At 47.1% G+C, this 13260-nt stretch overlaps 2 protein-coding genes across 6 annotated transcripts in view; both read left to right on the forward strand.

Annotated features, from left to right (window-relative positions):
* LOC135916521 (apolipophorins-like) overlaps positions 1–6762 on the forward strand; it is a 78668-nt gene extending 71906 nt beyond the window's left edge. The window contains exons 36-39 of the mRNA XM_065449919.2: positions 808–1078; positions 2985–3099; positions 4312–4652; positions 6644–6762. Coding sequence (XP_065305991.1) covers positions 808–1078; positions 2985–3099; positions 4312–4652; positions 6644–6664 — 748 coding nt within the window. The 3' untranslated portion in view covers positions 6665–6762. The remainder of the gene's footprint in view (positions 1–807; positions 1079–2984; positions 3100–4311; positions 4653–6643) is intronic.
* Positions 6763–9856: 3094 nt separating this feature from the next.
* Positions 9857–13260, forward strand: part of LOC135916518 (uncharacterized) — a 137628-nt gene continuing 134224 nt past the window's right edge. Inside the window, exon 1 of one of the 5 annotated variants that reach the window (XR_010568959.2) lies at positions 9857–10561. The gene's annotated coding sequence lies outside the window, so the exon portion shown is untranslated. The remainder of the gene's footprint in view (positions 10562–13260) is intronic. The other 4 variants (XM_065449916.2, XR_010568958.2, XR_010568957.2 and 1 more) reach the window with 4 other exon arrangements.

Consider the following 13260-nt stretch of genomic DNA (forward strand, 5'->3'; position numbering starts at 1 on the left):
TAGTTCGGGATTCGAAATATTCGAGAACTACTTGACATCTATTCGATTATAAGGCTGTATCGATTTGGGCAATATTGATTGGCTATCCGAAGATTTCGAATATTCACACACTTCTAGTCACTCAGTTGTGTGAACGCTGATATGCATCAAGGGTTTGCAGTACCAACGTTATGGAAGGGGCGTTGTTATAAGGAGGGGGTGGGGGTCAATGAAATATGGTGATATAGCCCCTTCCTCGCTTCTATTTAAAATTGCGCTGCTATCTTGGCTTCTTACATGAATGATTTCTCAATTTCACTCGCAGTTACGTCATGATAACATGTTTCCGTAACAGGGAATGCCTCTTTGTGAACATTATAATGCATACCAATCGAGCGTAGCAAAGTGCATTGATTTTCACAGTTGGAACAGGCCTGTGCTTACAGCCCATTATGGCGGCTCTACAACAGAATAGCGGGGTCACACCGTAGAAAGAATCACAGATAGAATCACATCACAGAAAGAATTTTAACATGTGACTGTGTGCCACAGCCACAAACCAAAGAAAACAGACTTCTCAACAACGTAAAACCCCATAATTTTTTTTTCTCAACAATTTTTGTCTATTAGATAACATGTCGGCTTTTTTTATAACCAAAAGGGCAAGTGCGTGAGTAGGTCGAAGTGGTCTACAGGAAACATTCGGGCTATCTAAATGTTCACTCTTTGACAGGCACAGCTGTGACAGTGGCAAACAATCGGGCGAACTCACTGCGTCTCAATTGTGCTGACCCATTCGTTTTCGCTGCCTCCCCCTCCCGCACGCAGGTTCGCTCTGGTCAGCTTCGGCCATGGCAGCGGCCACAACAGCCAGCCGCACGTGCGCACCGCCCGCGGCAGCATCTTCTTCTTGTCGCCTAGCCTGCCGCTGGCCACGCAGAAGATGCGCCTCGATGCTCCCACGACCTCTGGCGGCCACCCAGTGAAGAAGGACGTGTTCGACGCCATCCGGTACGCGTCGCTGCTGCCATTCCGGCCCAATGTCGCCAAGGCCATCATCGTCGTCGCCTGTGCGGATTGCAAGGAGGAACAGAGCGAGGTGAGGAGGAAGAAGGTCGTATAGGGCCCGATAGTTCACAAATGGTTACGCAGCGTATAAACAAGATGTGTTATCATCGTTGGCTGATTGAAGCGGTGGGCATCTGCGCGTCATTACCGTTTGATTCGTTGGGCGACTAGTTGTGAAGATTGGGGCCCACACTGATGGAACCTGTTGAAAACTCAGTCGCATCTCCTGTTGTGTGCGACAAGTAAGGCGTTCTCTGCACACACGTGTCTCACAGATTCATCTGATAACCACAGGTGCGTAAAAAACCATGGGCGATCCGTTGAGTGATGCATTGGAAATTTAGCTGCACTCAAGCAAGGTGGGAACCGCTGTTGAAGTCTTGTTGGTACCTTGTTGGTCGTCTTGCGGGTACGGTCAGTCATACTGGATTGTTATTTAAGCACATGTGTTTCACGTTTAGCTCTTATAAAAAACAAAAACAAAAAAATGTGAGCCATTCCACTCTGTGAAGGTGGATGACCAGCAAAGCTGTTTAGTGCACGACACACAGGTGACCCAGAAAATTGAACAAAGGTACGAACATATTTATTGTCCTAATTTGTGGTCATCATGGTGATATGAGTACGCACATGTGTATCACCTCTATTATTAAATGTTTCCATCCCGTGAGATAATGAATGCCTCATACCCCATTAAGCAGTGGCTTAAGCAAACGTGCCCCATTACAACGACAGATGTGAAATTCTACGCTGGAATGATAAGCGGCAACGGAGCAAGCTGTGGAAGACGACACTCGAGCAATTGATATGATGATATTTTTTGCACTATGGAGGAAGCTGTGGAAGAAGATGACGAACGAGCGAGCAGTGGCACTAGCGCGGTTGACACCCAGAAATTTTTAACAGTCCTTTGTGAAAGTGTTGTACAACACATTTTTTTCGAAAACATCTGTTCTTACCTTTGTGCCTGGGACCTCTCTGGGTCCCATCTGTGACAAGGGTAGTTCGAGGGCACGTTACAGATCCCCGAGCCCGCAGGGGTATGTGCCATTGAGCTTGGACCCTTTCTGCACAATCACCAAGATCGGCCCAAATGATTATTTGTCTATGTCGACATCTCGGACACATATTGTTCCAGATCCTAGCCATAGACAGCTTCGGTGTAAAAAGCGAGAGTCCTTTTCGTGCAGGAATCTTTACACAGAGAATACCAACGACAACACTGACTTAATTTTGAGGTTTAACGTGCCGAAACTGCGTTGTGGGTTAGAGGGACGCATTAGTTAAGGTCTCGATTCATATTTTACCGCGTGACTTTCATTAACGTGCACCCAAAACACGGTACTCTAGCGTTGTTTTCCTTTTTTTCATTCCATCTCTATCTGAATGTGGCCGCCGTGGCCGGATCAAAGTCGAACCCGCTACCTTGCACTGAACAGCACAACTGAGTCATGGTGGTGGGTGATGACGCTGACTCTTCCACACGTTACATCGCTGACTTTAATTGGTTGTATATTTCACAATCATCTCAAGCTCTGAGGAGTATTTGGCGTTGGATGTAACTAGTCAAACTATCGCTTCTAACTTGTGATAGTAAGACGCCAAGATTGCATCTAACAAGGTCCTTGCCTTTATTTTCATGCAAACGGTGCAAATTGATATATTTAGAGTCTAATTTATTTGGGCACACGATGAGAGAGAGAATTATGGAAACTTTTTCTTTTTTTTCTTCTTTGGTTTTAAACTGAAACACGAAGAGCTTACGGCGATGGGTTAGCATAGCAGAGAGCCAAGTTTCAGTATTTATGGTGTTCCATTCAGTTTGACGCGAATGCATAAACATTAAATTCTGATACACTTTGGTTCTTACATAACGGTAACATGTAGCTTCTCAATATTAAGCAGGATGTGAAAAACTGTTTCCTCTTCTTTCTCAGTTGTCGTACTCGGACATCCAGACCCAGCTTCTCGACCACGGAATCACGCTTCACTTCATTTCTGACAAGCGCATTGAAGTCCGCAAGAGCATCATCAAGGGCAAGGGCATCTACGGTGAGTGCGAGATAAGAGCAATGGGGCTGTGGCATGTTCTCTGAGGATCCTTATTAAAAAAAGAAGTGAAATCTTAGTCACCTTTATGATATTCCCGCCTGTGTATCGTCCAGGCCACTCGACTCTTCCCTGATTCATGTGTTCGACATACGTCGAATATTCTGTTGCCTGCAAGCATTTGACTTCCACGCGCACGAGTGACGGCACAGATAATCACGGAGAACAATCCCGGTGAAAACTGTCAGTCATAGTGAATCATCCATGCATATTTTTGCGTGAACATGGCCTCTGTGTTCACACCCATTAAAGCATTGCAGAGACACTCATATGCCTGATATCAGGCCCTCAATGATTCCTGGTGGTTGTTGGCTTTCTTCGCAAAACTTGTACCTCAGACCATCCCACTGTTAGTGTTTTCTGCCGGCTCATGACAGTCTTTACTACAAAACACGTACCTGACAACCTACCGACCACAGAGCTTTCCTGTCAGCTCGTCGCTGCCGTGACAAAACATGTACTACTTGACACGGTGTTTTCTTGCAGGTTTGTGGCTGCCTGTCGAAAGCTTTACTTGATACATACCACCCCCTTATGGTTTCTGTTGTCTTGTGGATGCCTCTTCAGAACATAAACATCCCTGACTTCGTGTCCCCCTATTGTGTTCTTGCCAACTTTCTTGGCTGTGGCATGTCGATGACACCTCGCCACCATCAATGCTTCCCTGCGAGGCTTGTGACTGTCTGGCAGAAATATACGTCGTCCTCGACGGTTCTTGTCGGCCTCTTTTGTCAAAAGATTTGCTGCGACAGTAAGATGGCGAGTTGGGCTTGTTGGTCAACGTTCGTATTTGAGTCAGATTGAAGTGCACCTAAGATGAGGACTCGGAAAGGAAGTAGACAGGACAAGTGCCGTCCTGTCTACTTCCTTTTGTGTTTGCATCTTAGGTACGCTTCAGTCCAACTCGAATATGAAGAAGGATGGACAGGTGAGCTAGTTGGTAATGTATATTTATAAAAACTTAGAGAACTGGAAACACAAAAGACATAGAGAAAGAAATACACACCTCTCAGTTCACCGAATTTGCTGGGAAACCCTTTTACCCTTGATAGTTATCTGTCGGCTTGTGGCGGTTCCGGTGAAACTTATACCCTACAAATTTTTCGTTGTTGTTGTTTCTACGTCTAAACCCTCGATGTTCACACCACCGCGCAGGTCTGGATGCCGACTCTGTGTACAGCAGCAAGGACGTGAGTCAGAAGATGCTCCTGGGCCAGCCCGACCTGCGGCCGCAGGTGGCGGTGCCCAAGGACATCTGCATCGCGCTCGCCCAGGAAGTGCACGGCAGCTTCTTCAGCTCGGCCACGCTGCGCTCAGACGCCAAGAACTGGAAGACGGTGTTCGCCCGCCGCGTCACCAAGGCCCTGAAGCCCGCCAAGCAGCTCGGAGGCACGGAGGACTACTGCGAGCGATGCGAGTGCACCCACGGCTCGGACGTCCGACCACAGGTTGTGTGCCGTCCCTGCAGGCCGCTGCCAGCCAAGGTGCCGCTCGCGGTAGGTCCTTCGCGCATTTCGTAAACTGTGGTCCTATTGAAAACACACACAAACACGTGCACATCATCCGGATCCAACCCACACGTTGGAATCTGAGAAATGATAAGCTTACTGGAAGCGGTTAAATAAGTGCCGCTCAACTAATTGTATTTGGCACAGCGTTTTGCGCCACGGCGATTACCTGCCTGCCATGGTGAAGGCGGCAAGATGCGGAGGACCCCTCACCGTGTGACCAGCGTGACCGCGCATTAAACTGCCTTCGAATTGGCCCCCACTCTGCTATGACACTGTATCCAGAGTTGGCGCTCCGACAACAGCGGGCCAATCTGGGAGATAGTGCCATAGTAACTTTACTCGGCGAAAGACTGACAAAGCAGATGCGCCGAACTCTATAAAATCAGCCATATAGAGGTTTGCTCTATTAAAGGAGTCATGCTCTTGATGGTGTAAATTTGTCGCTGGGAGTACATTTAGGCATTGTTTGTTTTTATCACTGCGTAATTCCGTAGAAAACGGCCAGCAGCCAGGACACCTGTAAGTGTAGTAATCGTATTAATGCTGTCCTGCTTGTGAGCCATTCGAAAAGATCGCTAGAGTCACTCAGCACCCATGGGGAGGAAAGTCCGACAAGGTTCGCACTGAAAGTTTCACTTTAAAATAAAGAGAAAAGAAAGACACGTACAAACGCACTCATGTCGAAGCGCTTAGTAGCTAATCCTTAGCGGTAAAAGTATTTGTGTCAAAACCATCCGGTTGTTCCGGCAATGTGTAGGGCAGCTGGCTGTTTGTGCAAGCTGCTTGAGCATGACATGTTGTGCAATAGGTCGGGTGGCCCTCAAGCGCATGCATATGCATCCATATACAATAGGATATGTATTAGCATGCATATATATTAGCGTTTGGGGACTCTGTGTAATGTCATGTGTATAGAAAATATGGCTGGGTGCCCCAGTTGTCAGAAGTTGTCATAACTTGTAAAATCTGAGAAACTGTTGGCTATCGGTTGCAGATACGAATGGGGACTGAAATTTTACTTTGTGTTTTCTGATCTACCGCAGCCCTTTTCGCACATAGCGTGTACAGGTGGGACAGTAGCATAAAAGTGAAATGAACCAGTGGTCAAATTTGCAGCATTAGAATCGGTACAATGGCTAAAAGGCTCCTAACCCAACACTTGGTGCGACACGTCAGGCCGTCAGCCAGGCCTAACACCTCTAGCTTCCCACACAAGTCACCGTGCCTTCCTCAATTCCAACTTTCTATCCCTCTGTCTATCTGAGCAGTTACCTAAAGCCTCAGGGTACCTAAATGCTAAGCTCAGTTTTTTTTCTGCGAACGTGAGACTTTGAGCTCAGCGTCCCTTACGGTCTGCTGCTCTCGGAGCCTGCGCGTTTCAGGTACTACACATATCCTCGTCACAAAGACAGGAGTGACATGTTGTGAGTTCAGGTGAAAAAACGATGAAAGAGCGAAGTTTTGGATGCACCATCATTTCTTTCGTTGTCTCGGCAGCTAAGTGAAGTCAGCGTTCTGGGTTGGTATGATGTAGCAAATTTTCATTTACGGATTTATTAGAAGGTTGACTGTGCGTTCAGTTCAAGGAGGATAATGGTGACATATAATCACCTTGCAGCGTGACAACTAAGAGGGATATACGAACTCATGACCTTAGAATCTGTATATAAGCATTGTGATAAGATCCGTTACCTCAGAAGCACGTGGGGACACGTTGCAAGGTGTGATAGGTTAGTTAGTAAGTACAAAAGTAAGTTGATGTTTCATGAGACATAAATGTGTATGATAAGCCAAAATTTATTTTCTTGTAGTACACTTATTAGCTACTCAAGTGTCTTTATAAAGGTGCTTGCTCCAATATAAGCGTTTTGAGCACGAGCAATAGGAAACTATTACAGGGGCCTCACTAGAGTGCTGTTGATGTTGTTGTTTTACCAGCATCATGTCTTAGGTCTTGTTTTCCTCTTCTTTTTCAGCTGTACACAGCAGACGACTGAACATTCACATCGCATTTACTTGGAGGTCATTAGGGAGGGATGACCGAAATCAGCATTTTTCTCGCAGTTAATAAAGTGTATAGGGATGTTTTTAAAAACTTTGTTGTGCACTTCTTCCTTTCTCTCTTGCTTTATTTCGTTCGTTTTTCTTTTCTTCCTTCTATCTTTTTTCATCCACATACTTTAACGTCCAAGCCATTTTTGATACGAGCTGCTGAAGTGTGAATTAAGTAAAATGAAAAGAAGTGAGATGCTATTTTTTAAAATAACCTCAGCATTCTGTTATAACTGTAATTTTGTTGCAGCGCGAAAGAAAGTCATCCTCATCATCAACCTCTTTTAAGTCCACTGCAGGACGAACACGAGTTTCACAGGACGAGCACTGACTCAACTGAAGACTTCAGGGCGAAGCTGTTTATGGCTGCGGCATTTCCGTCGTCCGCGAACTAGCTCGAGCTGTTGGTGTCACTCGGAGCAAACATGCTTGTGCCACTGCTCACGCGTTCATTGTCGTCTCTTTCCACAGCTATCTCCGTTGCCACTCATTGCTTAAGGGCATAGAGTTTCTCGCCATATTACCTAGAGGAAAATCTGGCACTGCTGCTCTGTGGTATACAGTGCAACGCCGGTATATTGTGACTTCGGATTGGCAACGTTCTTGGAGAGCCAGGGCACCTTGAAGCGTGCCTGGCAAGCACTGTTCCATCTGTCACAATGATACATTTTCTGCTAAAACAGCATCTAAAAAGCTGTTTCAGCTTTATTATTACACAAAAACATGTTTTGTTTAACTATGAGAACTAGTTATTGCATGTACAATTATATGATACATAAAAAGTATCAGCGGGCTGCTGAAGTTGGAGGACAGACGACAAGATTCGCGCTTGCTGTGAAACAGTTTGTCGTCTGTTCTTGGTTTTCTTCGCTTGGTCATGCATTGTAGGTGAGTAAATATGTAATATGTGTGAATGGAAACATTTTATGAAGATTTTACTTTACGAATGCGTTATTTGTGTAGCCATATCCACGTTTTAAACAAAGCCTCTTACAACACCAGCCAACACAAGCCTCGCAGACACATATACCGTCGTTTCCATGACAGCACAGTGCCCCTTAGGAAACTCCTATAGATAGCGCTAGATTTCCCTCTAGGTGTTATAAGGAGAAACTCTATGCTTAAGGGGGTATGGGCCATTCATTGGCAAGAGGAAACTGTCGTCACCATCATCATCATCATCAGCTATGGCTCGTATGAGCCCCTTGGCGCAACCACTCGTAGGCGCTCGTGTCTAAATTAGTTCTTTATTCTATGTCTATATGCTCGCACGTTCGTCGTCGTCTTGTTCCACAGCTGGCTCCGTTGCCGATCATAATTCTAGCTTAGAATTTCCCTTCTGTCGCCATAATGGGGAGGCCGCTTGGAATGTTTATTTACTTACGGTGTCATGAACCATTGATGAAGGGGGTATGAGCCACTCGTTGTCTTAAATTAGGTGGTGGACAAGAATATGTGTGCATACCTATTCTCACGATGACCACCGATCAGGACACAAAAGGCATGAAAAAAAAAAGAAAACTCCAACAAAAGGTTGCCAGCAGCTTCCTACATTTTGATTTTTTTCTTTCTTTTACCTTTTGCGGAGTGCATGTGGAGTAGTTGTTGTCGTTTAACTTCCTGTTGCACTCTTTCTGACCAGGAACTAAACAGTTATCATCTGAAATTTGCACACGGCACAAACACTCCTGCTGTTTGTCCCCTGTGGTACGAAACTGCCATTTTTCGGACTAACTGTCCAGTTACTCTCGCTTTCCCCGGTGCATATTTTAGAGTGTGCAAGCAGTCGAGTGGCATCAGATGTGCATAAAGTTTGAATTCGGTTGTGCGCTTAAGTTACAAGAGCATCACCTGCACCAAAACACGCATAGGGGTGTTTCAGTGAACACTTTCAATGTTTCTTAAAGATAGCTCAAATCTAGTTTATGAGCCGGTATACTCGAAGCGGCGGGCACTACATGCACAATAAAATGAAACGCAAAATCGACTCATTAAGAATTCAGTAATTAACTTTTTAAGCTAATTATCTTAAGACCCATATTGCAATTCACAATTCTAGCAGTGGACTTGGAACGAATTCTCAGGACGACACCAGTTTCGAGATATAAATTTCCGAACTTTGCGGAAAAATGTATTGGCGTTCCAGTTACTTGTGTGCTTCAGTGCATGCAGCTACGTTTTGTTAACAAATTAACTGGAACGCCAATTCTCCGCAAAGTTCGCCAATGCGTTTCTCGCAAATTTCTCTGCAAAAAAGTGTCTCTCTTTAATCTGCCAAAACGTTGCGCACATTGCAAAAGAAGACAGCTGCTCATGTGAATCATTAGAGGTGAGCTTTTCGTAGCGCTGACACATGTTCTTGCGTGTGTGTGCATGCAAACGGCAGTTCGTAACGCTTCTATGTATACGTGTTAGTGTGTGAGTGGGCCGTTTCCCTTTGTGCACTGCTTCTTCGTCGCAGTTTCTTTGCCAGAAGCCCGCAACTAGACCTAGTCGACGCGTGTAGACCCAAGTCGGCAAAACCGAGAGGACCATCCAGCTGTACACCTTGCTACAGATAAGCTGCATGTTTTTAAGGAAATGGAATTGCGATTTAATGGACAGTCCAATTAGTGTGACAATAAAGCTACCCACGAAAGGGGCCGCTGGTGTAGAAAACTCGGCGTTCTGTATGTGATCTCGGAGGTCATTTGCTGGCGTTGCCTGCTTTCCGTAAGTTGCGATCTAATGAACAGCACAATTTGTGCGGTATCGAAATTACCAATGGACGGGGCCGCTTATGTAGGGTAACGCCTCTTGAGCGACGTGAACTGGTAGACGAAAAGTGCTGTGGAGGGTTTCAACGCAGAGAATCCCGCGCTTCGCCAGTAATCTCGGAGGTTATTTTCTGGCGTTGCCTGCTTTGAGTTAGATGCCCCCTCTCCGGGCATGCGCGACGAGCGGTTAGACCTGGCGTAGTATTGCTATCGCAATAAAAAATGGAACTAGGCAGGCCATGTAATGCGTAAGGCATATTATAACCGGTGTACCGCTATATACACGCCGGCCCGATCAGTCATCCCACAAGAAAGCATCAGTAGATGTAGAATCGCGACGCATTTTAATGAAAGTCCCACTTGAGCTTTCATGTCTAAACGCACATGTTCTAAGCATAGAACATGTGCGTTTGAAGGCATAATTTTTTTTTTCCTTGTAGCTGTACAGAGGGAAGGCTCCTTGATAAATTGCATCGGCGCCGCAAAATCGAAGCAACAAGTCAAATTTAAAATGTATATATGCTTTCTTTTCACCGCGTTACCATTTTTATGACTACCGCGGCTTCGCAATGACGCAGCGTCTATTCTTGAGAGCGGCGACCATCGCCGACTCGTCTGCTCTGGCCGTGACGCAGCGTCTTTTTGATGAGCGAGATAGCGCAGCAGACGGCGGCGGCGTGCATTCTATGCTGTGTACTAGACAGTCTCGCTGTAGGAACAGCGTTGGGACGCTCCGTTTGTCGTCTGGAGAACTACGAAAAAAAAATTCCGTCTATTCTTGAGAGCGGTGACCATCGCCGAGTCGTCTGCTCTGGCCGTGACGCAGCGTCTTTTTGATGATCGAGATAGCGAAGCAGACGGCGGCGGCCGCGGCGTGCAGTCTATGCTGTGTTCTAGACAGTCTCGCTGTAGGAACAGCGTTGGGACGCTCCGTTTGTCGTCTGGAGAACTACGAAAAAAATGTCCGTGCCTCGCCGTGTGTCTGGGAAGAATTGAAGTACGAGCGAACGTAGCAGCCGTTTCGTCTGCTGTGCCCGGTGTTGCAGAATGCCCCAGAAGTTTTTTCCGAATGTCAAAGACCGACAGGTACGCTGTCTTACTTGCATACAATTTTGGAGTATTCACTTAATGTGCGCGTTAGAACTATTAGCTTGTTGCCAACGTCGGGCGATAAAATACAACCAATGTTTAACCAATGTTTAACGAGTTATAGTAGTGTTTTCTTATACGGGGGGGGGGGGGGCGGCGGGGGCGGTCGTTGTATTGCATGATGCAGCTTAAGGGTATATATAGGACACGTCCCAGATAACGTTTGCCACGCGGCAATGAACACACGGAGATACGCTTTTAAGATCTACGGCGTTCGGGCGTAAGGGCTCTGTTGACCGAACACCGTGTTTTTTAAATCTTTTTCGTTGAACAGCTTGGCTAACGTTAGCCGGGGACACGGTATAAGGAGCTACATGTGGAGCCGAGGTCTTGGTTGTAATATTTGTAGACAAGTGCAGCATACGACGCCATAGCCTCCACCCGACAATACACTCGTCTACACGAGCCTGCACACTGTGTGTGTGTGTGTGTGTGTGTGTGTGTGTGTGTGTGTGTGTGTGTGTGTGTGTGATATAAAGACAGGCTTGCGCGGCATACGAAGCAGTGACAGCGTACGCTAAAGGAGCGGCTCCATGCCCGTCATAAACTGCTTGAATACTGTAACTGCGATAACTGAGTATACTCAAAGTAGTATTTTAATTTGCACACATTTATGAACACCCACTCAGGTGGACTTAATCGATGGCGAGTCACGGCTTGTGCTTCTGTCTGCACAGCGGTCCGCTGAGCCCGACTTGATGAGGTGTAAGCTTGGGCGAGTTGGCGATTCAATGTCGACATGTGTGCACAGCGCAAAAGACGAGGATTGAAGGAAGACCAGTGGCGTAGCAACAGGGGGGGGCCGTGGGCCCCGGGTGCAAGGGGCCAGTGAGGGGGGGGGGGGGGGGGGAGTGTCATTACGTCTGAAGACACCCCTCTTTCCGCCGGCTGCACCCGGGGAGGGGGGTGACAGAAAACCTATGGGCCCCGGGTGCCAGACGACCTAGCTACGCCACTGAGGAAGACACACCGCCTGTGTTGTGTTGTTCCTTCAATCCTCGTCTTTTGCGCTGTGCACACATGTCGATACTGCGCCCGACGTTGCCTGGTTGCAGCCTCGCACGTAGCTCTGCGATTCGGTTCTTCAACAGCGGTTCATACCTTGCGAGGAGGCGCCATAAACGTGTATCGAAGAGTACACACAGGTATCGAGACTTCGCGGCGCACATGTCACGTCTGCCCGCCGCGGTTGCGTATAGTTGCTATGGTGTTGGGCTGCTAAAGCACGAGGTCGCGGTATCGAATCCCGGACACGTCGGCCGCGTTTCGATGTGGGCCAAATGCGAAAACACCCGTGTACTTAGACTTAGCTGCTTGTTAAAGAACCCCAGGTGGTACAAATTTCCGGAGTCCACCACTGCGGCGTGCCTCATAATCAGAGATTGGTTTTGGCACGTGAAACCCCATAATTTAATTAACATGTCACATTCCCTGACAAGTGGCACGATATGACGCAACTGCTACATGGCGTGCCACCTGGTGCAGCAATGTATAACTGCAAGGCGAAGTGTGCACGTTTCCGCACCAGCTAACGAACGCTGGCATGGCGCAGTGGTTGGTTCTTGATTCTATGGTGTAGCCGACTCCTGCGTAGGGATCGGCCAGGGTTCGATTCCGACGGGAACTGAGTCTATTTTTTAAGGCGAAAGCCTTATGTGCCTCATCGCTCCGTCGACCTTGAGCGAAAACGCGTCCACTACACGAAAGGTGCAAAAAATTTCATCATCAATGGCTCATTTCTAGCTGTGCAAAATGAGAGTGCGATAAGTGGTGTACAAATCTACGCTCCAGTGGTGGTACCCCGTTGATTAAACATGGGGATATTAAAGGCTGTGCTTTTCATATTAGAAAGACAGTTAACAGAAATATACATTACAAGAGTGAACTGCTGGGCTAGTTGGTTATCCGCCATAATACACGAGTTATAACAAAAATTACAAATTATGAAACACAAGAAATATGACAATACGGCCTCCTTTCTTTTGCGTGTGATTTTGGCGCAAAACTCGTTTATTATGACAGTTAACAGAACGCCAACCGACATTATGTGGTTATACGTTCCGGGTTCCACGCAAAAAGCCTTGTTCACTATGCTTTTTCTGGTTGCATGCGGCTGAAGCAATTGCGAGAGTCGGAACACGACATAGGCGTCGAGTTTTGCACACCGCGTACGCCTTATAAATTCCTTCGGCGCTGCAAATGAAAGCGCCAATTTGAAATGTCTCTGTACATTTTCTTTTTACTGCGTTATTACCTCTACGGCTGTCGGCTTTGCGATGACGCAGCGTCTGGTGCTGAGAGCGGCGACCGTCGCCGGGCCGTCTGCTCATGCCGTGACGAAGCGTCGTCTGCTTGATGAGCGAGATAGCGCAGCAGACGGCGGCGGCCGCAGCTTGTGCATAGCGTGTGTGTAACCAGTCTAGCTTCAGTTTTGCGGTAGCAATAGCGTTAGCAAGCGCCGTTTCTGTTTTTTTATTGTCTGGAGAACTACGAAAACATTTTGCGCCTGGCCGTGCGTTTCGGACCCGGTGGAAGACGAATTCAAGTACGCGTGAACGTAACGGCCATTTCGTCTGCAGTGCCTGTGTTGCAAAATACCACGCAAGTTTTTCGGAGTTTCCACGAACGAAAGGTAC

This window comes from Dermacentor albipictus, chromosome 9 (assembly GCF_038994185.2).
Source record: "Dermacentor albipictus isolate Rhodes 1998 colony chromosome 9, USDA_Dalb.pri_finalv2, whole genome shotgun sequence".
NCBI lineage: Eukaryota > Metazoa > Arthropoda > Arachnida > Ixodida > Ixodidae > Dermacentor > Dermacentor albipictus.